Source organism: Lutra lutra, chromosome 7 (assembly GCF_902655055.1).
Source record: "Lutra lutra chromosome 7, mLutLut1.2, whole genome shotgun sequence".
Lineage (NCBI taxonomy): Eukaryota > Metazoa > Chordata > Mammalia > Carnivora > Mustelidae > Lutra > Lutra lutra.
In genome coordinates this window covers 44,101,090-44,128,408 of record NC_062284.1, presented here as the reverse complement: position 1 = coordinate 44,128,408, position 27,319 = coordinate 44,101,090, and the positions used below count along the sequence as shown (strand labels likewise).

At 40.7% G+C, this 27,319-nt stretch overlaps 1 protein-coding gene across 1 annotated transcript in view; it reads right to left on the bottom strand.

Annotated features, from left to right (window-relative positions):
• The window catches only part of APH1B (aph-1 homolog B, gamma-secretase subunit), a 41,156-nt gene extending 20,749 nt beyond the window's left edge, over positions 1 to 20,407 (bottom strand). The window contains 4 exon segments of the mRNA XM_047737906.1: positions 10,302 to 10,424; positions 11,545 to 11,615; positions 18,349 to 18,519; positions 20,141 to 20,407. Of these exon segments, the coding sequence (XP_047593862.1) occupies positions 10,302 to 10,424; positions 11,545 to 11,615; positions 18,349 to 18,519; positions 20,141 to 20,253 (478 nt within the window). The 5' untranslated portion in view covers positions 20,254 to 20,407.
• Between the last annotated feature and the right edge of the window lie 6,912 nt (positions 20,408 to 27,319).

The window sequence follows — 27,319 nt, the reverse complement described above, 5'->3', positions numbered from 1 at the left end:
CTGGGGTGCCTGGATGGCTCAGTGGGTTAAGCCGCTGTCTTCAGCTCAGGTCATGATCTCAGGGTCCTGGGATCAAGTCCCACATCAGGCTCTCAGCTCAGCAGGGAGCCTGCTTCCCTCTCCCTCTCTCTCTGCCTGCCTCTCTGCCTGCTTGTGATCTCTTTCAAATAAATAAATTTTTTAAAAAAACTTAAAAAAAAAAAGATTCTCTCTCCCTCACCCCATGTGCTCTCTTTAAAAGAGAAGAAAGAATGAAAGAGAGAAAGGGAGAAAGAAAGACAAGAAAGAAAGGAGGGGAGGGAGGGAAGGAGGAAGAGAAGGGAGGGAATGAGGGAAGAAGGGAAGGGAGGGAATGAGGGAGGAAGGAAGGGAAGAGAAGGAAGGAGGGCAGAAGGGAGTTAAGAAAGAAATCTGAACAGAAAAAAAAAGAAATCTGAACGATTCTAACAAGTATTGTACATCTGTTTGTGAAATTGTAGCTGCCAGTTTGATAATGAACTTCTAACAATCTTTAAGTCAAATCCTCTTGGTAAAGAATGTTTTATTTTAACCTATTTCTAAGCAAAATGTTTCAGAGTTATCTTTAAGAAGCTATAGTTAGGAGCGCCTGTGTAGCTCAGTCAGTTGAGTATCTCACTCTTGATTTTGAATTCAGATTCCTGGAATCAGAGTCCTGGGATACAGCCCCATATTGGCCTCTGCACTCAGCAGGGAGTTTGCAGTTAGGATTCAATCTCCCTCCCCTTCTGCCCCTCTTACTCCTGCTTTCTCTCTCTCAAATCTCAAATAAATAAGTCTTTAAAAAAAAAAGAGCCTACATTTATGAATTGGTTCTTTTCCCCTTGAATATACTCCAAATGTTTTAACACAGAGACCGACAAACATTGTCATTTTCATGCTTGTCCCTCTCTCCCTTATTCCTAATATTTACTTTTCTGTCCTTGCAAAATAATGGCCTAAGACAGCTACTGATTCTAACACCGGATCCTACCAGTACAGAAACTATCACCTGGCTTCCTCTGACAACTTCATAGAATCTAACTATGCCAGAGAGAGTCAAGGGTGGCTGCCAGGTGGTAGTTGCAACAGGCAGAGGAAGACTTTGCAAAGCCAACGGTTAGCCTCAACAGCCTAGAGACAGGATATGATTACTAATGAGCTTCTGGCTTCTTTTTCTGAGAAGAGTCTGGGGTATCAAGGCAGTGAAGGACTCTCCTCCATACCTCTTGGTTATAGAAACTCTGGATTCTTAAGGGATCTCCAATGACCTAGTTCAAGCAGAAGCCAAACCACAGAACTAAATATTTTTTACAATGCCTTTCCCATAACAGGGATTTAACTTAAAATTTTTGCTTTAAAAAGCATGACAATTTTGTGACTTTGTTATAATATAGAAGTATATATATTACTAGTCAAATAACATTCTCCAAGATTTAAAAAAGACATCTTGAAAACCATCTCATACTACATAGCAATAAGAAAGGTGTAATACTGTCTTCTAATACCAGTCAGATCATAAAGAAGGTGTTCTGAAAGCAATCTGAATAATTACTGGTGTGTAAATAGCATTTATCATCTCATATTTATGAAACCGCTTCTAAAGTATGTTCATGAGCTGAACATGAATGTGCCAAAAATGTGATTTTGTTTAAAGTCTCCCCAGCATATGTTAAGGAATGATGAAATTCTCTCTTCAGATTAGTTCATCAGTGTGGAGAGTCAGCACTGGGAGGCCTATTAGATGGTTTCTGATCTAATCCCTATGCAATGAAAAAGTAAATCCCACAGCATCCACTTCAAATCCAGTTTAGAAGTTTACTTGATTACAACAGTCACTGTGGGAAAGTTCCTTCTCAAAGTGAACCCAAATCTGCCTTCTAACTCAATGATTCATAAGTGAGGCAATTTTGCCCCCAGAGAGCATTTGTCAATATCTGTAGACATTTTTGGTTGCCACAACTGGGGGTGGGGTACTTATGGCACCTAAAAGATAGAGACCAGGGATGCTGTCAAATACCCTACACTACACAAAACACCCCTCCATCTCCTGCCAACAAAGAATTACCTGACCCCAAATGTCAATAGTGCCAAAGACAAGCCCTGCTCCAACTGCTGCTTGTTGATCCTAGGAAGGCTTTCTGAAGAAACACAAGTCAACTCTTTTTTCCCCACATGTGGCACATTTAAAAAAGAGACTTTAAACAAAATCACATTTTTGGCACATTCATGTTCAGCTCTCAAAAAAAAATGAGAGCTACCCTACAACCCAGCAATTGCACTACTGGGTATTTACCCTAAAGATACAAATGTAGTGATCCGAAGGGGCACGTGCACCCAGATGTTTAGAGCAGCAATGTCCGCAATAGCCAAACTATGGAAAGAGCCTAGATGTCCATCAACAGACGAATGGATACAGAAGATGTGGTATATATATATATATATATATATATATATATATATATATACATACATACATACATACAATGGAATACTATGCAGCCATCAAAAGAAATGAAATCTTGCCATTTGCAATGATGTGGATGGAACTAGAGGGTATTATGCTGAGCGAAATAATCAGAGAAAGACAACTACCATATGATCTCCCTGATATGAGGAAGGGGAGATGCAATGTGGGGGGTTTGGGGTAGGAAAAGAATAAATGAAACAAGATGGGATCGGGAGGGAGACAAACCATAAGAGGCTCTTAATCTCACAAAACAAACTGAGGGTTGCCGGGGGAGGGCGGGCAGTAGGGAGAGGGTGATGGGGTTATGGACACTGGGGAGGGTATGTGTTACAGTGAGTGCTGTGAAGTGTGTAAACCTGGTGATTCACAGACCTGTACCCCTGGGGCTAATAATACATTATATGTTAATAAAAAAAATTAAAAAATGAAACTCTCTGTATTACTCAGCTATTGTCACCAAAATGGTGTGTAACAAACCATGCCAACAGTTACATTCACTATAGCATGGGGTACCTGGCTGGCTCACTCAGTGGAGCATGTGACTCTTGATCTTGGGGTTGTGAGTCTGAGCCCCACATTGGGTGTAGAGTTTACTTAAAAATCAAATCTTTTTTTTTTTTTTAAAGTATACAGTCTTTTAAAGATTTTATTTATTTTATTTGACAGACAGAGATTACAAGTAGGCAGAGAGGCAGGCAGAGAGAGAGAGGAGGATGCAGGCTCCCTGCCGAGCAGAGAGCCTGATGCGGGGCTCGATCCCAGGACCCTGGGATCATGACTTGAGCTGAAAGCAGAGGCTTTAACCCACTGAGCCACCCAGGCGCCCCTAAAAATCAAATCTTTAAAAAGAAAAAAAGTTATTGGCTATTTCTGCCATTGGGAGCATTGGTGGTCTAACGCAGTACCCACCAGAACGTAGGGTATAAATCTCTAATGGGGAACCCATCTTCTAGCAGTGTGCAGGGAATGTGGGCTCTCAGGATCCTATTGCTTTGTATTAATGCTGTGTTGGCTTTGTGAAATTAACTAGGACCTTTCCATGTTTGTTTCTGGCCTGGAATAGTTTCATCTCCATCAGATTTATCTTTCCTTTTAGTGTTCGATCCAAACAAGATCTCAAACCACGATGCCAATATAAAATAAAAACCAAGCACAAAAGAACCTGGATGGAGATTAAATGAAAATTGGAGGTAAGATCTGCAGTTGGATTGGATGTGAGTTATAAGAAAAAGGGAAGAATCAGGAACTGCTCCAAAGTTTTTGGCCTATGCAACAGGAAGAGCATCAACTGAAAGGAGGAAGATTTCAGAGATACATCACTTAAAGATGTTCTTCCACTGCCTTCTGTCTGCCAGAATTTCTGAAGAGAAGTCAACAGTATTTCAAATCATTATTTCACTGAATATAAGGAGAAAAAAATCCCCCTAGATATGGAAAAACAGCCTACCACCTGAAACCAGGACTTTAATCTCAAGATTGAAATATTCAATATTCAAAGTTAATATCTAAGTAATTCTTTGTAAATCAAAATATTCAAATTGATTTGTGGTGAAGAGCTTTAGCATAATGAAAAGCTGATAAAACCAAATAAATCTATCCTTTAAAATAAACTTTAAGGTTGATTGATTCCTTAAAAAAGAACCATAAAGATTTCCAAACATTTATGTATACAATACAAAAAGTCTGGTCTCAGGAACTTGGCTAAAACATCCTCCAGGAATAGCAATGGAAAACCTCAGAGTACCTCAATGAAACACATTACAATGTGAATGATTCCCCCAGGAATTGTGCAATGCAGCAGCCCCGATGTGAACATTCTAGTTCTCTTTGGAAGAACTGACGGGAGGTAGAGGAGTCAACTGGTACAAGTGATCTCAGCAGTGAAGAACATCCTTGCTGATGAGAAGCAGGCACAGAACAGATGCAAATGCTCCCCAAAAGAGCCACGGAGCTTCATAGCATCAAGCTGGGGTGGTTGAGGAAGGCCAGACTAATCAATAAAGTTGAAAACAAGGTAGTTTTTCTCTCCCTTTCAAACTGTAAATATTAGATATAATGGATAAAATATATATTCCTATGGAACTGAATGAAAGAAGAAACTATGCTAGATGATATTCCAAAAATGTTACTTCTTTCCAGTGCAAATCATCCATACACAGTATCCTGCCCCTCACTACTATGAAAAATATCTCTGGGAGTTTCTCTAGGAAGAAAAAAAAAAACTAAACCCAAAAAACAAAAAAATTAAAGGCAGCAGTAGATGAAGAAAGTAAGGACTGACTCACACATGAAGAAGAAATGAGAAGCAGAAGCCATCAGACTGCCTGAGCTGCACAGGGGCTGGCCACTCAGCCGTGTGATGAGAGAGACAGCAGTGTTTCAGAGAGTGGACAGGAACGTATCTCAAGGAGCCACAGCCTGCGTCATTCCTTTAGCCAAAGCCTGTGAAGCCATCCACTGAGCTGCCTGTTTGCACACTGCATGAAGGCAGCTACCTGCGCTATGCACACATAGGAACATATCCCAGGCTGCTGGTCTCTCATAAGCCAAGATTTAGAGAAAGGACAAACCAAAAGCATAATTTTCCATTCTCAGTTACTGATAGAATGAAAACACATAATGAAAAAATATATTTTATGACAACACAGATGACATAGTACAGCATATGGAATATCCCTGTGTCATAAGCAGTGGCAGTTAGTTATGATAATTTATTATAAGAAATTAAGATTCTAATACATTCCAAAAAGAGTAAGAATTGCAGATTAAGCTCTATTGTTAAAATTTTTCTTTGTATCATTAACAGATGTTATATTTTTTCCTATCACTTTGGAATTGTTGATGTAGTTATCAAAGAAACTTACAAAGAGCCTTCATTTAAAAGTCTAAACGTGTAACAAACTTGACATACTACAAAGATTATACTTAAAATATTGCAGCAAAAAGATGAATGAATGAAAAAAGTAACTCACTGGGTTACAACACCAAGAATTTATTCTCATGCTCATTGGTCAGAAGGTTGACTGCACTTTGGCTCAATATGGCTGGGCTCAGCCAGGCTGCACTGCTGTAGGCTGCTGGTACAGCTTGTTTGACTCCTCACTGCTGCTGCACACAGGTCTGCCCTATATATGTTCACTCTGGGGTCAAGGTCAAGTGGGCATTAATGATGTAGGACACGTTCTCATAAGTCCAAAAGCGCAGGCACAACCATCCAAGTAGTAATTGAGCTTCTGAGTTCCTTACGTTCCCTAATTAACTGAGTTCAAGCCACATAACTGAGTTCAACCTCAGGGGCAGGGAAGTACATCCTGGCCACCATGAGGCCATAAGAGGGTGTGGATGTATAATTCTATAAAAGGGAATGACAAATTGGGACAAAAATGGAATCTCCTATATTCCTCTTACTTTTATTTTCCCTCAAGTTCAACATTCCTCTTACTTCGATCAGTCATCATAAGATACCACTTCTAGGTCTTTCACCATACTCACACTGCTCTTCTGTACCAATTTTAGTCCTTCAGTACTCCTGTTAAATCACAATGCTCAGAACTGAATATGATACTCCACATGGTGTCTGACCTGTATTGATTTCTCCTAGTGAATGGCTAAAGAATTTAAAACCTTACCTAGACAGGAGCACTGCCAAGAAAATATAAATGAAATGATTTGGGAAAGTTTTGGTTTTTCTTAAAGATTTGTTTGAGAGAAAGAGATGTGCACCCGTGTTCAAGCACATCACAGACATGAGCAGGGTGAGGGGCAGAAGGAGCGGGAGAGAATCTCAAGCAGACTCCCTGCTGAGCAAGAAGCCCAACAACATGGGGCTTGATCTCCTGACCCTGAGATCATGACCTGCGCTGAAATCAAGAGTCAGACAGTCAACTGACTGAGCCATCCCAGTGCCCTGATTTGGGAAAGTTTTAAAAATAAAATACTAGCTTCCCTTCCCTACTGAGTAGTAGTTAAAGACATTTTTCTTCTAAAGCATAAGAGAAAGAGGGGATGCCTGGGTGGCTCAGTTGGTAAGGTATTTGCCTTCGGCTCAGGTCATGATCCCAGGGGCCTGGGATTGAGTACCACATCGGGCTCCTTACTCAGTGGGGAGCCTGTATCTCCCTCTGCCTCTGCTGTTCCCCTACTTGTGCTCTCTCTCTCTCTGATAAATAAATAAAAAATCTTAAAAAAAAAAAAAAAGCATAAGAGAGGCAATTCAGAGTGATAAACTCAGATTCCACATAAAGAAATTATCCTCTAAATTCTGTTTTTTAATTTCAAGAACCAAATTCTCTACCCTGATAAGAACCACATTCTCTATATTTAGGCCATTTTAAAGTTTATTAAATGACTTAAATATATACTCTCTAAATTAATTTCAGTTAATTCATTACAATTCTGAGCTAGGTATTATTTTTGTTCTTCCTGAAAGATGAGGAAATTGAGAGTTAGACAGAAGTCCAGTGAACAATGTCTTTCTTAACTCTAGGCCAGTAGGAAAGACACCTCTTCCCTCCACCAGGAACATTCCTCCCTGACAACCTCCTTCTTTTGCCGGCCTAGCTATTATTCATCCTTTCAGTTTCTAGTCAAATAGCACTTCCTCCGTAAGCTGTGCCTAGCTTTCATTTTTTCAATCAATATTTGAGTCCATCTAGCAGTAAAGGACTCTACAAGGTGCTGGGGTGAACAAAACACACACAGTCCTTGCACTTAAAAGGCTTAGCATCTGGCTGGAATAACTTAAATTGCTACACAGTCGACCAATTAATTACAAGCGCAGGAAGCACTACAGAACAGAAGCACATTACCATCTGAGTGTGAGTTAGAGCTTGACTTCTGTGTGCTCACAGCTCTTCCTCCTCACAGCATTTAGCACACTTAATTATAATTAGCTGTTTGTCTTTAACCCACATTTTATTCCCCACTATGAGTGGAAAGTACAGGCATTAACTAAACTGTATTGTCATAGCTTGGTATAACTTTTGTTTAACACAAATACTTAATATTAATGTGTGGAATGAGTGATTAAACGATCAAGTGAACTTGACCAAAATACTAAATTAATGAACCAGAATAAGATTTGAACTTAGGACTCCAATTTCCATAATTTGCCTTTAAATAGCATTAGTAAGAAATGGTAATGATTCTAAGAAAAGTTAGTATTACCCAGCTACACAACTACAAATAAAAAATAATTAACTTATACATACATATTATTGATAAACTATGCCTACCTGTAACATGAAAATCTATGTACACACAAGTATCATACAGTATCTCTCTGATACTAACATAAATATACTATAAGTAACCCCACAGACCTTATTTATTATGATAACTAGTTAGGCATTTGTAATGAATATGATAAACATATAAACTTGCAGATTTAACTGACAAGTTACAAATGAGCTCATGCCTAAATAAGTTGTAACAACATTAGCTATAATATATATAATAAACACAAATATATACAAATTTGGGATTATTATTTTAAAATGCAATGAAAAGTAACTTCTTAAATGTATGATTCAAAGTTCATGCTCCAAAGAATAATGCTATAAAAACTCTTGCATTTATTTATTTATTTATTTATTTATTTATTTATTTTTTTTAAAGATTTTTATTTATTTATTTGAGAGAGAGATAGTGAGAGAGAGCATGAGCAAGGAGAAGGTCAGAGGGAGAAGCAGACTCCCCATGGAGCTGGGAGCCCGATGTGGGACTCGATCCCAGGACTCCAGGATCATGACCTGAGCCGCAGGCAGTCGTCCAACCAACTGAGCCACCCAGGCATCCCTAAAAACTCTTGCATTTAATAAAACAATTGTTCTTTCACTCTATAAGCATATATTCATAGCATGATCAGCTATCCTAACAGCTAAAGACATTAAAACATTTTATTTTCTTCCGAATATTGCATTTTCCCTTGAATTTATAGAAATTGTAAATACAACCCCCAAACTGCTAGCACATCTTTCTTTTACTTTCTTCCAAAGGAATCACTTTAAGCTAGTCTTATGAAGGGGATTAGCACCATCTAGTGAAAGAAGCTAGCAGAAAAATAAATTCCATTAGGAGAATGCTACTTGAACCAAAAGAAAATTGTATATGTAGCAGTATAAGAGACCAATTTCAGAAATTATAGAAAACTGTAGCAGTAATACCCCCTCCTGATTATGTCCTATTTATTTATATTGGATTCTAACAGATGTTAGCTATTAACAGTACATTTGTTCTAAAAACCTAACACTTATTATTATAATTCATCAAAAAAACTGTCAGAAATGTTCTAATTATGGAATGCTTAAAATGAAGAAAATTTGCTTTGTTGGAGGCACCATTAAATAAGTCCAACCCATGAACTTGTAGCCAGATGTAATGGGCTGTGACTTAGTCCTTACAAAGAATAGTCCTTGGAAAGTCATTATACATTTTTGTACAAGGAAGATCATTTTGGTGGCTGTGTACAAGCCAGAGTCACATGAAAGTATGTTGAGGAAAGACTAACCGGCTGGGGGTTGACGGAAGTAATGCAGACAAGAGATACCAAGGCCTAGACTAAAATGAGGAACATGAGTCCAAGGGGGTTAAGGATCACCGTAACAGCAGGATGACTGTAAACTAATGCAGCAGTTTTAAAAATCTGGGCACAATTTCTTTACCTGATTCTATTATTATCTTAAACTATACTAAAACAGTTACTTACTTGTGTTTAGTCTTATTTTCTCTATTAGAGGGTAAGCTCCTTGAGGATAGAAATTCCTTTAGTATAGATGTTAAATAAATAATATTTAATTAATAGGATATGTGTATGAGGGGTCACTTAATTTAATAAAATAAATTGTGGAGATAACAAAAAACACAGAATTTTCTTAAAACTATTTTTAAAAGAATCCTCTCAGAAATTTAAGAGAAATTTTATGTCAATTATGTACATTACAACTGTCAAATGCATGATCACTGCCTCATGATGATAATTTTTACTTGGTGGATGAAAAGCAGTTTGAAACAAGTTGGTCCTTTCCTACATTTTTGGATAAAAGGTAATTTCATGTATTATCATTTTTTCCTCTCAACTTATTTTTTCAAAGAATACAGCATGATTTATTCTTAAATGTTCAAAAGCAGGAAAACTATTAATTTTTTTCAGATATATACATGAAGGTAAAAGTTTCATGTTTTACCTTCAAAACAAAACATGTATATATGTTAAAATCCTAGCTTTCAAACCTAGTTAACCTAAGGAATTAATAACACAAAATCAGGGCAATCATTACCTGTGGGGGAAAAACAATGAGAAACAAGGGACTCTTAAGTTCTCTCTTAATGTTCTAGTTTTTAAGAAAAAGGGAAGATCAGTTGTTAAATGACACAGATATGTTTAAATGTACATTTTAGATGCATAACATTACTTTACATTAAATAAGAAACATTTTTCCCCTTCTCAATTTCAAAATTCAGTTATACTGCCTATCCCAAAAATGGGCCAAGATGACTAATTAAAGACTAAGGCTTTTACTGAAGATAAAAGCAAACCAATAAAAACAAAAAGGCATATAACCTATAAAAATTCACTTATAATACATCAACTACACATCCAACATTATTAGTATAGCAAAATAAATTTTATATATGCTAAATTCCACCCTAAAATTCTAAAATACTCTAACCAAAATTTTTATTTTCCTACATCCTTTACTTCTGCTATCTAACAGTATTTTCCCTTTACAAGTTATCACATAAATTTAAATTGTGAATTCCTAAGGCAGAGAACTCAAATAAGGATGATTATTTAGACCAGAAGATTGAATATTCACATCTAATTGGCACATACCTGAATTTAGGAAGAACTGGGGAGAGTCTCCATGAATGCCCACTGTGCCTGGTCCCAAGGAGTCAGAAAGGGTATTTACAAAGGCAAATACTCCACTCATGATTCCAAAGCCTAAGCCAGAAACTAAAGAGGAAGAAACACGTTAGACCCTTTTCATGCCAAGATTTCTCTTCAAATCAAGTTTCCAAGGACTAGAGAATGCTATTTTGACAGACAAACGGTATATGTGCTGCTGGAGAAACAGTGGAAGGCTGGCTCAGGAAAGACTGTGCTTGGCTAAATGATAAACAGAAAAGGGTGTAAATAGGGAAGTGAAGGGAAATGAACAGTGGAATATAACAGAGAAATGAAAAAAGAAAAAGATCTAAAAAGGCACAGAAACAATAGGTGAGAGAGGACACAATGCTGCAGTTCTGGCTTTGGTTTATGATAACAGTCTGTAGAATTAAGTATGAGGGCTTGAAACTGGAACCAAGCTTGAGGGATGACTGCCTATAGTAGAAAGTAATTTCTGGGTCAAACTAGGTTGATTCAACTTAGGGATCTAGAACCAATCTTTAAAACATAATTCTAAAAGAAAATCCTGCAGAGGTATTAACTATATTAACATGGAAAGTCCTCCTATCAGAGCCAAAGTTAGGGTAACAACCCAACGGAGATAAAAGTAACATTACTTAAAAACTTAACAAGAGTATATGCATATTAAAAGCATATTAAAAACTTAACTAGAGTTATGCATATTAAAAGCCCAACTTTCAAACCTGGTCAACTATTTAATGAACATACAGGTCACCTATAATTACTTCCCTTTACATAACGGTTCTGGAAAGCTAGAAAAATAAACAATGTACACCAAAAGGTCAAGGCAATAATAAAATACTATTTAAAATCTACAAAGATGGTGTGCCTAGGGGGCTCAGTCTGTTAAGTCTCCAACTCTTGATTTTGGCTCAGGTCATGATCTCAGGGTCATGGGATTGGATCAAGCCCCACATTGTGCTCCATGCTCAGTGGGGAGTCTGCTGGAGATTTTCTCTCTCCCTCTTCCTCTCCCTCTGCTCCTTTCCCATGTCTGCCCTTGTGCAAGCACTCTCTTTCTCAAATGGGTAAATCTTCCCCTAAAAAAACAAACAAACAAAAAAAACCCCGCAAAACACATAACTACAAAGATATAAAAAATAAAAATGGCTTTTATGTCAAATCTGGCTTTTACTCTTAATGACACCGTGCAGTTCCAACTTACCATAGGCCAGCAATCGCATAGAAGGTGCTGTCTCATCTGGATTTATAGTCTTCAAACCCTCGCTGGCTTTTCTAAAATAAAACCACACCATTTTTTAAAAGGAAAAGCAGTATATCAGGAAAATACACAAGGTATTTCAAAATCTATTTATTGAGGCTCCTGCTCAGGTTATACCTTAAATCTAAAATTCATTTAAAGAGTCTTAACTATAGAGAACAGATGGTTACCCCAGGGGAAGTAGCTGGGGGACGGGCTAAATAGGTGATGGGGATTAAGTAGTGCACTTGTCGTGATGAGAACTGGTGATGTATGAAGTGCTGAATCACTGCGTTGTAGAAATGAAACTAATATTACCCTTTATGGTAACTGGAATAAAAGTAAAACCTAAAAATAGTAAACAAAATAAAACAAAATCCATTTAAACTAAACCCAGCAAATTTTCAATTAATATCAACCAGAATTTCCAACCAATTTGCCTCTTATCTGACTTTTCACAAAGAAGGGAAAAAAAATAAGAAAAATATAAGTAAACAAACCATCAGGGATTGAACTAGTAAGGAAAAAAAAGCAATGGTTTTGACTATTTTCTGAGCTCAGTAAATATTTAATTCAATGTCCTATCTATCACTCTGAATTTTTCCCCTCTTACGAAGTACTTAGACCTTCAATTCCACCAGGGTTATAGCTATTTTGCTACCCTCCCTTTTACCTTCCATTTCGTAGAACCTAAATTATACTCATCTTCCAAAATCTCTTTTAGTAAGCAGTTTCTCAAAGAAGTGATCTCTACCAGTGACTGATAATCACTAATCTCTCCTTACTCTTCAATCCTAGAATGCCCATGATCTGAGCTCTCAGAGGGTTACTTAATCATATGATCTTCAGATGATAAAATATTCTACATATTTGTTTCATATCCCAATCAGGCTTCGGGGGGAATTAATCAGAGAAGATGCTAGAAAGACAATAAATGAATACCTAAAATGAAATATTAGAATACTGGTCACTAAGAAATAATCTTCACAGTGATATCTGTGCTTCTGTTGGGAACAATTCTCAAACTTATCTTGAGTCCCTACTCCCATGTAGATGTATTAGATAGGAATGCAAGGTGTAGCTGTCAGTTCTATTACTGTCACGATTACTAACATTTGTTGGCTAGAATCTCTGCAAAAATGATCCTGACTCAAAGGATATTTACACTGCATTTACAAGAAGGTATATTTGTTAAAGCAATAAAGAAACCAAACATTTTAGATTGATTTTTCACCAAGGGCTGAAACAAAATGAGTTAGGTTAACTCTAAAAGTAGAAAATTTAATTAACTAGAAGATACATATACTCTGGGCATTGTGTTAATTTAAATTTCAAGGTATTCATATTCAATATAGCAGGCCTATTCATTACATAAATATAAATACCATTGGTTACTTTAAGGCAATGTAGAATTCAACCATAGTAGTAATAAGAATAATGAAAAGGACCTTTTTCTTTTCTAGACTCAAAAGAAACAATTTGCCATTTCAGGGCTCTCCATTTAGAAGCATTATTTGGTAGCAAGGACATTAATCAAAACTTAAGTGGCTGTATCATCTTTCTCTGGAGCAGTAACCAACCAAAATGTTCAATTTTCCTAAATAAAATAACCTGTCACAGGAATGTTGTTAAAGGCTAATTAAAGGGCACCTGGGTGGCTCAGTGGGTTAAAGCCTCTGCCTTCGGCTCAGGTCTGTGATCCCAGGGTCCTGGAACCCAGCCCTGCATCGCATTGGGCTATCTGCTCAGTGGGGAGCCTGCTTCTCTGCCTACTTGTGATCTCTGTCTGTCAAATAAATAAATAAAATCTTAAAAAAAAAAAAAGGCTAAAGCTGAGAGACATATATGATAGTAATCTCTATCAACAAGTAGACATAATGGCACAACAGAATCAAATTTTAGAGGATTTGTTTTATATAAATTGCTCAATAATGAATAAAACATTTTTGCTATCTGGTATAGCAAGGCATCACAAATATATTAAATATATAAATTCAAAAGTCTAATAAACTTCCTCATTCTATGTTGCAAGTTTATGAGAGGAAAGGTCTATGGAAACAGTTCTCAAAGCTAACATTAGGAAATGGAAAAGTAGAAAACACCATTAGTTTCCATGGTCCTGATGGATAGAACACATGATGTAAGGGACAGTGTTTTTTTTCTTATTTAAAAAAAAAAACATATAGTGTATTATTTGTTTCAGGGGTACAGGTCTGTGATTCATCAGTCTTACTCAATTCACTGCATCACCATAGCACATACCCTCCCCAATGTCCATCACCCAGCCACCTCACCTCTCCCACCCACCTCCACTCCAGCAACTGTTTGTTTCCTGAGATTGAGTCTCTTAAGGGGTGTCTGGGTGGCTCAGTGGGTTAAAGCCTCTGCCCAGGTCATGATCCTGGGTCCTGAGATCGAGCCCCACATCGGGCTCTCCGCTCAGTGGGGAGCCTGCCTCTCTGCCTACTTGTGATCTCTGTCAAACAAATAAATAAAAGTCTTTAAAAAAAAAAAAAAGTCTCTTAAGATTTGTCTCCCTCTCTGGTTTTGTCTTGATTTTTCCCTCCCTTCCCCAATGATCCTCTGTCTTGTTTCTCAAATTCCTCATATCAGTGAGATCATATGATAATTGCCTTTCTCTGATTGACTTATTTCACTTAGCATAATACCCTCTAGTTCCATCCATGTGATTGCAAATGGCAAGATTTCTTTTTTTGATGGCTGCATAATATTCCATTATATATATACACCACATCTTTATTCATTCATCTGTTGATGGACATCTACACTCTTTCCAAAGTTGGGTTATTGGGACAGTGTTTTTAATTTGACCATTTTACTGAAGTGGAAAATTCTGTTTACATTTATTACTATTTCCAAGAACAAAAAAGACAAAGTTCAATTTTTGAAATATAAACTTTGTGGGGGCACCTGGGTGGTTCAGTTGGTTAACAGTCTGCCTTTGCTTAGGTTGTGCTATCCGGGTCCTGGGATAGAGCCCCACCCTAGGCTCCCTGCTCAGCAGGGAGTCTGCTTCTGCTTCTTCCTCCCCCTTGGCTCTTCTCTACCTCTGACTCATGCTCTAATAAACAAAATCTTAAAAAAAAAAAAAAAAGAAATTGTAGTAATGATTATCGTAACATTTTTTCTATAAATGGAAGATGTTCTAAAATTAGGAAATATTTATGGTATCAGCTTTATAAGACAAAACTGGATTAAATTAAAAAAGCTTCAAGTCAAAAAATGTTTAATGTATGTTTTAGGCAAAATATGCAACCATAATTTGGATTTTTTAAAGAAACTACTATAGGAAGGACTATCACTTGTGGCCACATGCCAGTTTCTCACAGTACCGCTCTTAGCTATGCTGAAATTTACAATTCATTTATTTATTCCTCAAGATGAAGTACTTGTTCCCAAGGCCTGACCCATGAAATAAATCTATATGAGACTGCAGTGATAAATATTTTAATTCAATTTCATATATATAAAAAACTTTCATATTATAATCTTGGCACCAAATTCAGATAGCAAAACTGTGATTGGAGCAGTACTTTTTTTTTTTTTTTAATAAACATATAATGTATTATTAGCCCCAGGGGTACAGGTCTGTGAATCGCCAGGTTTCCACACTTCACAGCACTCACCATAGCACATACCCTCCCCAATGTCCATAACCCCACCACCCTCTCCCTCCTCACCCCTCCGCCCCCCTCAGTTTGTTTTGTGACATTAAGAGTCTCTTATGGTTTGTCTTGGAGCAGTACTTTAAAGTTGAAAACCTACTTTGGAAGTGGAGATAGCTAATATATTAATTAAACGAAAGTTCCTATGTTTGAATCTAGTACAGCACAAGAGCAAGTTAAACATATTTATATGTTAGTCATGAATAAAGTATCATAATAATTCTCAAACTTGTTTTAACATATAACTACATGACAGCCACCATTTCTAAAATTTGCTAGAAAAATATTGTACAATAATGCAAAGGCTTGGTGAAGATGCATTTTGCAATGGGAAGTCAAGTCACCTATTAGTACAGGTTTGTCCTATTTTCTGTTTGTTAATTTCCAAAGGTCCTTTCAGAGGAATAATCATGGTTTCCAAAGAAGGCCAAAGAGGCTTCTTTGAACTTGGTGGCATGGGAGCCTTGACGGACCTATAATTCCTTTCCAGTATGTCCCCACTCCCTCACTGTCCTCATTAAAAATAGCAAGCTATGTTCAGCTTGTAGTCCTTTAGAACCATAGGACAGTGGCAATAAAAGGTTGCATGCCAGGTATAATCCATAAAGAAACAAGGTGGTAAAGACCAGCAGATTTAGTCATTACAGGTAAGTCGGATTTTAGAGATTTTTTTTTTTTAATTTATTTATTTGACAGAGAGAGATCACAAGCAGGCAGAGAGGCAGGCAGAGAGAGAGGAGGAAGCAGGTTCTCCGCCGAGCAGAGAGCCCGATGCGGGGCTCGATCCCAGGACCCTGAGACCATGACCCGAGCTGAAGGCAGCGGCTTAACCCGCTGAGCCACCCAGGCGCCCCTAAGTCGGATTTTAGAACCTAACATCCTAGGGGGTTGTTAAACCCATGTCCCTAAACTGTGAAAATCTATTCAAAATTAGGTCTGCTCCAAAAGTAGGATGAACATATGTGAAAATGAAAAACCAACATGAGCCAGTAATACTGCTGACAGGAAAAGAACAGTGCAACCTGAGACTGAGTTCAGAGTACAGTGCCCAAGCAAGGGTGGGAAAGACCACTGCTCTCTGTACGACTTCGACCACAGAAGGGTACTGTGTTGGGTCCTAAGCACAGGTAAACTCCAGGCACTAACAAAAACAGGTGTCTATTGACAAAAAAGAGATGGAAAGATTTAGAAGCCATATCTATGTCTTCTGAGGGCCAGGTAAAGGAATGAGGTATGTGTAGCCTTGAAAGAGACAAGATGACAACCATGGAACAGAGATTTCATTTGGCTATGTGGGGCAGAGGTCAGAAAGAGGGAGATTTTGATTACCTGAATATACTGTACAGTTAAAAATAATTTTGGAATTAAAGTAATTGCTACATATCACAAAACATTCAATCACAGCTGAATAGATGTTCCATCTATTAAGGATTATATTCTTGTGGAAGCTTAAATTGTTCCTACTTGGTTGTTGCTCTTTGATAGTTTCAGAAACTAATGGAAATTTCATTTTTAAACCTTTTCTAAGATTTTTACTTCTAAGCAATGGCTTCCTGGCTTGCTATTTGTAATTAAAAGTGCTTCATTATTAAATTTCACTATTACTATAAGCAACCAGTAAGGGGCGCCTGAGTGGGTCAGTTGGTTGAGAATCCAACTCTTGATTTTAGCTCAGGTCATGATCTCAGGGTCATGAGATCGAATCTCATGAGATCTCTGCTCAGTGTGGATTCCTTTTGAGATTCCCCCTCTCCCTCCACCACCCTCTTCTCTAAAATAAAGAAATGAATCTTTAAAAAAAGAAAAAGGCAACAAGTAGGGGCAGCTGGTAGCTCAGTCGTTTAAGCCTCTGACTGTTGATTTCAGCTCAGGTCATGATATCAGGGCTGTGAGATGGAACCTGCTTAAGATTCTCTCTCCCTCTGCCCCTCCTCACCCCCATACTTTAAATAAATAAATATATATATAACATATTTCAAAGCAACAAGTAAAAAATACAGAAGGCCTGGCATGTTGGCAAGAACAAATTATCAGAAGCCTATTACAAGAGATGTTTTTGAGACTCTGTCTTGATTGCATACATGAAATTTGTGGAATGCCTTAATTATCTCATTTGCAGAAATAAAAAGAGCACACTCATCACTTTATTAAGGCTTACTATGTAATCAAAGCCAACCTCATGACTGCCTGAAAGAAAATATGGTTCTAAGTTCAAGCTGTGTTTCAAATCCACGGTTTCATGTGAGGTCCTCATGGATCCTACAGATGACCTACTTCCTGGCCTTAAAAAAGAACTCATAACCCTGGTTTTTTAAATATATTTTTCTATTATAGACATGAAATCACATGAAACATCACAAAATTAACCCCTGTTTTCCCCTAATACAGCCAAAATAATAGTAGGCATAATTTCCATAAAAATTATTTATTTTCAGTGGTGGCAAAGAGAAGCACACATTAATTCTAAGCTGGAACAGTATTTCAGTGACTATTTCTCTAGCTTATTTTCCTGCAGGGCACTTATTATCTTCTAGCATACAGTGTATTTTCTTGTTCATTCAGTATTGTCTCTTTCCACCATAACCTCCATGAAGACAGAGATGGTCTTTTAATCATCCTGTATCCCCAGTGCCTAGGACAGTGCCTGGCACTGAGTAAATTCTCAAGAAATATTTTGAATGAGTGAAGGAAGAAATGTCCACAGGTTAAAATACTCAGTATTTGCAGGGCACCTGGGTGGTTCAGTCGGTTGAGCGTCCAACCCTTGATTTCAGCTCCAGTCACGGTTGTGGGATCAAGCCCCAAGATGAGTGGGCTCCACTCATCTTGGGAGTCTACTTGAGATTCTCCCTCTCTCCCCCCACCTCCTTCTGCCCCTCCCCACCACGCAAATGCACGCTCTAAAATAAATAAATCTTTAAAAAAATACTCAATATTTTCAGGCTGGAAATGTACAACCCCTTGACTTACAACTCTGTAGGAAGGCACAGACCCTCAATACCACACTATATTAAGGTTTCAAACTATTAAATCATAATTCAAATATAAATGGAAAAAAAAGTAAAGCAAATATTTAACTTACTTTAAGAGTTTATAATACACAAACCGAAACATTTCTTGGATAAGGACTGAGACCAACACTCCCAAGATCAGCAGATATTTCTGTATTGGTCCATCTTTGTTGTCAGTGATGGTTCTTGCCATGAACCAAAAAAGGGAGGAAAACAGCAGAGACACCAACCAGAAAAAAGCTCTGAAAAATAGAGAAAGGTGTAAGTGAACAGGATTCATAATGATTTAAAAGTGAGAAAACCCTACTTGAGAAGGAACAGATTTCCTGACTCTTTTATAAGAGGGGGAAGAAGGTCTTCATAAATTGATGCCCTGGATCATTTGTTCTTTTTTTAAAAAAAACATTTAGTTTTTTTTTTTTTTAAATTTATTTGACAGATCACAAGTAGGCAGAGAGGAAGGCAGAGAGAGGAGGAAGCAGGCTCCCTGCTGAGCAGAGAGCCAGATGTGGGGCTCTGTGGGGCTCGATCCCAGGCTGAGACCATGACCTGAGCGGAAGGCAGAGGCTTTAACCCACTGAGCCACCCAGGCGCCCCCTGGATCACTTCTTAATCAATGGTTCATTTTCCCTGGTGAGATGAACATGCAGTCCAAGAGGAATGTGAGATTTTTTCCTAGCAATCATTTTTTTTTTCCAGTGGCTCTGCTCCTTCTAAAGTACATCTGCAAACTATCTGTCAAGGACTATCTAGCTAAAAACCTGGTTATTTGCTACTCTTCCTAACTAGTGCTTTGCCCATTCATATGCAAATATGTATCTTTCTCTCCCCCACCACCCCGCCCCCCAAAAAGTCTACATCTCTATTAACGGAGTGATTGGTATAAAATTCAGAGGTTGAAAACCTGTTGAAATCTAAGTCAGGCTTGGCTTCAACAACACACCAGAGGATTTTAATGATTATAACAAGCTTTACAAATCTTTTGCTCAAATCTCCTTTATTTTTAAAATGACCCATCTGATGCGGCACTTTCAATACAGTTGTGAGAGGTGAAGCAGCTCAGAAAAGGTGGTTATCACTGGCCTACCATGGCTGTTTCTCCAGGTACTAAGTGAATCTCAAAGGTGGAGGGGGAGGTGCGGGGCCCCCGGAAGAGCTGCCAGACAGGTGAAAACCAGGATTATGACCACATTCGCCGCAAGAGTTCAGTATTTACTAAGCTCCTGCAAAGAGATGCACTGACAGGTGCTTCGGTGTTTTCACGGGTTTCCACGGGTTGCCACCCTTTAGCTCTACACCTGAATCACCTGGGGAGCTTAAAAAAAAAAATCCGTAGCCCGAATCCCACCCCCCTAGACATCACGATTTGGCTGATCTGGGGTAGGGGTCGGGCACCGGTATGCTTTAAAGTACCTAAGCTCCGGGGGCTAATGTGCTCTTAACCCATTTGGGATTGATTACAGATGTCAGAATCTGAGGGCAACTAGGGACCCCCTCCAGTAAAATAAAAGATGAAAAATTTGAACTTACCCACAATTTTTTCATACAATTTTAATGGCTGCACAACTCAACAGAACCCACCCACAGACACTCGGCAAAAACTCAGGAGCCATACATCAGGGTTTTCTGAGCTCCTTCCCCAAAGCCCGGCCTGTGGGGTCCTGGGGCTCTTTTTCTTTTTCCGCCGACCCTCGGAGGACGAAGAGTACCAGAGGAGCGGGATCTTGGCTCTCCCCATCCCAACCCTTCTCCCCTCCAAAGCCCAACAAGGTCGAGCCCCTTGGCGGGGACGCCGGGGATCGCCGCTACCTCCGGCAGGGGAGGAGAGCCCCAAGTCCGGGTTTCCCGGAGCAACCGCCTCACCCGATGATGAGGAAGATGACGCGCAACGGCTCGGTGGCGATGGTGAAGATGTAGAGGGCCAGCGCAGGCCCGAAGGCAATGAAGGCGCAGCCAAAGAACACGGCCGCCGTCATGGCGACCGCGGAAGCCGGCCGGGAGGCCTAACAGGGACGCAAGGTGCGCCGGGCGCTGACAGAGCTGAGCGCGGCGCGAGGGTGCGAGCAGGGAGCGACGGAGGGGCTGGAGGAGACGCGGAGGAGGCGGGGCAAGGCGGAGGAGGCGGGACAAGGCGGAGGAGGCGGGACAAGGCGGAGGAGTTTGGAGGCGGGGCAGAGGAGGCTAGAGCGGGCGGGGCGGAACGCAGCGCCGCAGAAGGGGGTTGGGGCGGGGCAGAGGGGGTTGGAGGCGGGGCGGAGCGCGGCGGAGGGGCCTGGAGTGGGAGGGGCGGAGCGCTGCCGAGGGGGCTGGAGGCGGGGCGAAGGGAGCAAGGCAAAGGAGGCTGGAGGCCGGGTGTGGAGAGCTGGAACCGGCGGGGCGGAGCGGAGCGCAGAGCCTCGGAGGGAGTGGGAGGAGGAGCGGAGGGAAGTGGAGAAGGGGCGGAGGGAAGTGGAGAAGGGGCGGAGGGAACTGTAGGGGGGCGGGACGCGGTGGAGGAGGTTGGAGTGGGGCGGGAGCCGCGGGGCGGGTTAGGCGGAGCGGAGGTAGGGGTTGGGACTCAGCGGAAGGGGTTGGAAGCTGGGCGGAGCGGGGCGGAGGGCGCCGGGGGCTGGGGCCGGGCGGAGTGGGGGGTGTAACGACTGAGGCTGGAAGGCGGGGCGGGGGCGTGGGCGGGCCTCAGCGCCAAGCTTTCCGCCCCACTTGGCATCTGCGGCCGCCCTGATGCAGAGGCTCTGTTCACTGGCGACGTTAGCTGAGGGCCACGATCCCCACCATTACCAGCACCACTCACTGGTGCACATTGATCAGACCATCGGTGCGGGCTGGGAGGTCATTAGGAAGAGAGGAGGTTCCTCAGCCCGCTTTGGAGCCAGAACGGGGAAGATTCCAGATCCAATGAAGAAAAGCAGCTGCAGACAGAAGCAGGATTCCTTTTCTAAATAGAGTTGTCTTTTCTACTTTTTAAGTTTTTTTCCTAAATAAACTTGTCTTTTTTAAGGCACTTTTTGCTACTGGCACAGTTAGGGGGACTTCCTGCTCTGTCATATATAATATCCATATAGTGGTAACCCAGGCGATAACTCATAATAGTATAAGTATGAAATAGCAATAAGGGAAGCTGTCCTCAGGGTTGTTTTTGTGTGTGTGTTGTCCGCACACCCCCAAGTCTTTGGAAAAGTTGTGCTTTTTTTAGAGAGGGGGAGCAGGGGAGAGGAAGAGAGAATTGTAAGCAGTCTCCAGGCCCACTGAGGAGCCCCATTTTGCAACCTGACCTCATTCACTCCAAAAAATCCTTCATTTTGAAATGGAGCACCTACTGAAACTCAGGCTGAGACAACAGTGCAAAATGATAGACTCACCATTATGTAGATTCTTTTGGTTCTATCCTGAATCAAAGTTATCAAATGCAGTTTCATCACTTCAGCTCCATGCAGAAATACCTTCACAGAAGCATAATATACTCAGGTCCTTAGCATAAATTAAGATTTTTATCCAACAGCCATCTACATTTTTCCTGCACATTTTATAAAACTTTAATTATCGGGTGCCTGGGTGGCTCAGTAGGTTAAGCGTCTGCTTTCAGCTCAGGTCATGATCCCAGGGTCCTAGGATCAAGTTCCACATGGGGCTCCCCACTCAGCAGGGAATCTGCTTCTTTCTCTCCCTCTGCCCTTCTCTGCTGATGCACATGTGCTTATGCTCACTCTCTAATAAATAAAATCTTTAAAAAAAACATTTATTATTATTGAATATTTTAATAGATCCATGCTTTATTATTTGAGTTTGAAGCTAGAAAAAAAATTGTTTCTCCTGACAAATGCATACACTCAGCTCTGAGTGCTAACTCATCATATTCAGGCCTTATCTTGACTCCAAGAAGCTAAGAGCTAAATATATCTTCTGGGTTTCTGTTATTATAATTACTGCAATGACTTCAGAAAATGAGTTACTCTTTTATCCTTATTTTAATGACTTGATTACCCCAACTGTAGCTAGATCCATGTATCTTAAAGCTGCTTCAAATATTTGGAAGTAGGCAACTCAACACGCAGAACTATAAGTTGAGGGAATTTGTATTCATAGTATCTTGACCATATATCAATTCAATCTTAGTCCTCAAACCTAGTTTTAAAAAATGGGAAGGTAGGGGCGCCTGGGTGGTTCAGTGGTTTAAAGCCTCTGCCTTCGGCTCAGGTCATGATCCCAGAGTCCTGGGATAGAGCCCCGCATTGGGCTCTCTGCTCAGTGGGAGGCCTGCTTCCTCCTCTCTCTCTGCCTGCCTCCTCCTCTCTCTCTGCCTGCCTCTCTGCCTACTTGTGATCTCTGTCAAATAAATAAATAAAATCTGTAAAAAAAAAAAAAAAAAAAAAAAAAAAGGAAGGTAATGCAAAATGTAATGAGTTTGGCCCCCCCCGTCAGTAAAGACATCTTTAATGATGTCCTCTCGAACATGAACAGACATTTCTGCAAAGAAGACATCCAGATGGCCAACAGACACATGAAAAAGTGCTCCACATCACTTGGCATCAGGGAAATACAAATCAAAACCACAATGAGATATCACCTCACACCAGTCAGAATGGCTAAAATTAACAAGTCAGGAAATGACAGATGCTGGCGAGGATACAGAGAAAGGGGAACCCTCCTACACTGTTGGTGGGAATGCAAGCTGGTGCAACCACTCTGGAAAACAGCATGGAGGTTCCTCAAAATGTTGAAAATAGAACTACCCTATGACCCAGCAATTGCACTGCTGGGTATTTACCCTAAAGATACAAACGTAGTGATCCGAAGGGGCACGTGCACCCGAATGTTTATAGCAGCAATGTCTACAATAGCCAAACTATGGAAAGAACCTTGATGTCCATCAACAGACGAATGGATAAAGAAGATGTGGTATATATACACAATGGAATACTATGCAGTCATCAAAAGAAATGAAATCTTGCCATTTGCGACGACGTGGATGGAACTAGAGGGTATCATGCTTAGCGAAATAAGTCGATCTGAGAAAGACAACTATCATATGATCTCCCTGATATGAGGGAGAGGAGATGCAACATGGGGGGTTGAGAGGGTAGGAGAAGAATAAATGAAACAAGATGGGATTGGGAGGGAGACAAACCATAAGTGACTCTTAACCTCACAAAACAAACTGAGGGTTGATGGGGGGAGGGAGGTTGCGGGGGGGTGGGATTATGGACATTGGGGAGGGTATGTGCTATGGTGAGTGCTGTGAAGTGTGTGGACCTGGCGATTCACAGACCTGTACCCCTGGGGATAAAAATATATGTTTATAAAAAATAAAATTTAAAAAAAAATGATGTCCTCTCGAATAGAAAAGAAGAAAGCAACTAGACCAAACTGACAAAGTCACCAGTAAAATAGTCATCTTCAGCATTCATGGTTATTTACTAGAAAAACTAATTTCAAGTTTTCTCCGAATAATAGTACCTTACACTTATATAGGGCATTGCTGTTTAAAAAGCCCTTTTACATGGACTTCAACAATGCTGTTTATAAGAGAGGAGTTTGAGGCTAAGTAGTAGTGCCATTGACTCCTCAAGTTGCTTTTGTTTGTTTGCTTGGTTGGTTTTTTATTTTTTTTATTTTTTTAAAGATTTTATTTATTTGACAGAGAGACACGGTGAGAGAGGGAACACAAGCAGGAGGAGTGGCAGAGGGAGAAGCAGGCTTCCCGCCGAGGACACGGGGCTTGATCCCAGGACTCTGGGATCATGACCTGAGCCAAAGGCAGACCCTTAACTGACTGAGCCACCCAGGTGCCCCTTGGTTGGTTTTTTTTAAAGATTTTATTTATTTCAGAGAGCGAGCACAAGCAAGGGGAGCGGCAGGCAGAGGGAGAAGCAGGCTCCCTGCTGAGCAGGGAGCCCAACTTGGGGCTCGATCCCAGGACCCTGGGATCATGACCTGAGCCAAAGGCAGACACTTAACCAACTGAGCCACCAAGGCATCCCTACTCCTCAAGTTTTCAATTAAGAAGTAAATGGAAAACAGGGCGCCTGGGTGGCTCAGTGGTTAGAGCCTCTGCCTTCGGCTCAGGTCATGATCTCAGGGTCCTGGGATCGAGTCCCGCATCGGGCTCTCTGCTCAGCAGGGAGCCTGCCTCCTCCTCCTGTCTCTCTCTGCCTGCCTCTCTGCCTACTTTGATCTGTCTGTCAAATAAATTAAAAAAAAAAAAATCTTTAAAAAAAAAAAAAAAGAAGTAAATGGAAAACAAAATTTCCAAAATGACATAGCTTTCTTCAACATGTTAATTTTGATGATCGCTAAAGCTCACTGATTCTCTTCCAACACTTATTAAACACCTACTATGTGCCAGGCTCCTTCCTGGATACTATGGATACAAAGCTAAAGACTGGTCCCCATGCTCACAGGAACTTAGAGTCTAGTGGGAAGAGAATAAGCAGACAGTTAGAATCCAGTGCGTTGAAACTCTGGGCACACATGGGAGGGGGCTCCTAACCTGGATGGGTTGTGCCCAAAGTCTTCCCAGAGAAACCCTTACTAAGTCCTGAAAGACATGGAAGAGTTAGCTGGGAAAAGGGTAGGAAGTCAGTAAAAGGTGCAGCATAAGTGAAGGAATGAGAAAGCATGGTGGTGTGTTCGGGAAACTGCAGTTACTGGTGATGTTCAAAATGGGTATGAGTTAGGGTATGACAAGATCCCAGGCCAGAGAGAAAAGATGTGGGGGTGGTAAAGCTCTTTGTTTGCCAGGCTAAAGAGTTTAGCTTCTACCCCAAGGTTGTGAGGTACCACTGAAGGATTAAATTTGGCAGTGACAGAAGATTCCTGTTGGTGCTGTGAAAACTGGCTTGAAGGAAACTAAGAGTAGAGACTGGGCAACTGGTTAGGAGAGGTTGCAGAGATCTAGGCAAAAGATGGGGAGGCCTGAACACAGACAGGGGCAGAAACAATGGACAAGTGGATGGATGAGGAAGAGATAAAGGTGTTTGATCTATAAGACTCGGAGGCTACTTGTGGACCTAAGTAGATGATTGTGCTAACATCTACCATGAGGGAGAAAAGAAGAAAGAGAACCGCTTTCTCCTCCTGGGTTTAAGGATTGTTGGTGGGAACTGCTGGGGAGCAGGAAAGATGGAGAGCAGAGTTAAGACTCAGACATGTTGTTTGATGTACCTATAGCAGATCCCAGGGGAGATGGCCAATAGGCAGATCAATTTGGAAATCTTCCTGTCTGCAAAGAGGGCGAGGCTAGAGATACAAACCTGAAAGCCATATTAGTTTCCTACTGTTGCTGTAACAAATAATCACAAGTGTAGCAGCTTAAAAAAACACAAAGTGATTCTCTTAGAGTTCTGGAGGCCAGAATTATGAAATGACTTTTCCAGTCTAAAGCCAGTGTCAGGGCCAGGCTGGTTCCTTCTGGACGCTTTAGGAGAGAATCTCTTCCCCTTCCCTTTTCCAGATCCCAGAGGCTGCTTACCTCCTTTGGCTCACAGGCCTGCATGCTCACACCTTCACTCCCTTTCTGTCATCTCATAGTTTCCTTCTGATTCCAACTCCTCCTGTGTCCCTCCCATAAAGACCCTTGGGATTACATATACTCCACCCCAATAATCCAGGACAATCCCCCCCTTTCAAAAGCCATATCTTGACCACATCTGTGAAGTCCTTTTTGCTATGCAGAGTGACATTCACAGGTTCCAGGGATCAGGGCATGAACATCCTTGGGGGCCATTATTCCCCCGATCACAGAAGTTATGAGCATTTAAGAGCCATGAAAAAGGATGAAATTATTTTTGGAAAAGTGGAGAATCAGGAGAATACTGTCACAGAAGCTATGAGAACATTTCTGGGAGGAAGAGATATACTGGTCAAATGCCGCCAAGAGGTTAACCAAAATAAGGATGAAAAATTGTCTGTGACTTCAGCAACTAGGCCACTGTAAGACCAATGTCAGTGAAGTGACTGGCGAGGAAGCCAGACTGGAGTAGGCTGAGGAATAAAGGAAAAACAAAAAAGTGAAGATGGTAACTGTAGGCAACTCTTTGAAGAAGCTTAGCTACAAGAGGAAGAAGAGAAAAAAGGGCAATAGGGGAGAGAGACATGAGGCCAACATCTGTGGCGTTAGGGTGCTTAGATGATGAGGGGCCAGGTGTAACACGGGATAAAAGTGTGAAGGTGGAAGAGAAAGAGCTTCAAGTTCTCTGAAGGGCAGAGGTGGGAGGATGAGTGCAGAAAAGAGGCAGTGGTGAGAAAGGGACAGAAGAGAAGGGATGCTTCTGCTCCAAGAGGAAGGAGTGAGGATGAGGGTGGCGTTGGGCGCTGGACCCTGGTAGGCCATAGGATAGAGAGGGAGAGATGGCTAACTGATGTTTTTCTCTGAGAAGCAAGAACTGAAAGACTTATCAAGAGTAAAGGGAGAGAAGTGGGAAACTTGAGAACAGTGAAGGTTCAAAATGGTGCTTGGGATGAACACAAAAGGCTACGACCAGGAACGTGCACAAGCATTGTGGGAGAATAGTGACAGGGCTGGGGTCTCAATCTGTGGCATTTGGAAGTGAAAACCAAACAACAGAAACTAAACTTGGGAGGACTAAGAAGGGAAGGATGATCAAATTAAGACTGCCATTCTATAACAATTCTATAACAGAATCACCTCAATGTATTCTGATCTAGGTAAGAGCAGGAGATCTGCCCATTTTTCTGAGTCTCTCTCTCTCTCTTTTTTTTAAAGATTTTATTTATTTGACAGAGAGAGAGCAAGAGAGAGAGAGCGCAAGCAGGGGGACCCGGAGAGGGTGAAGCAGACTCCTGCCGAGCAGGGAGCCAGATGCGGGCTCGATCCTAGGACCCTGGGATCATGACTGGGCCGAAGGCAGACGCTTAACGACTGAGCCAGCCAGGTACCTCAATTTTTCTGAGTCTTGAAGCAATTTTAAGTCAGATAAGTTTGCTAAAATATCTCAAGCCTACCATGGTTTGAATCATACACGTAGATTCTGAAGAATCTGAAGAAACATTTTTTAAATGTGCAATTCATTTCAGAGTCATGAG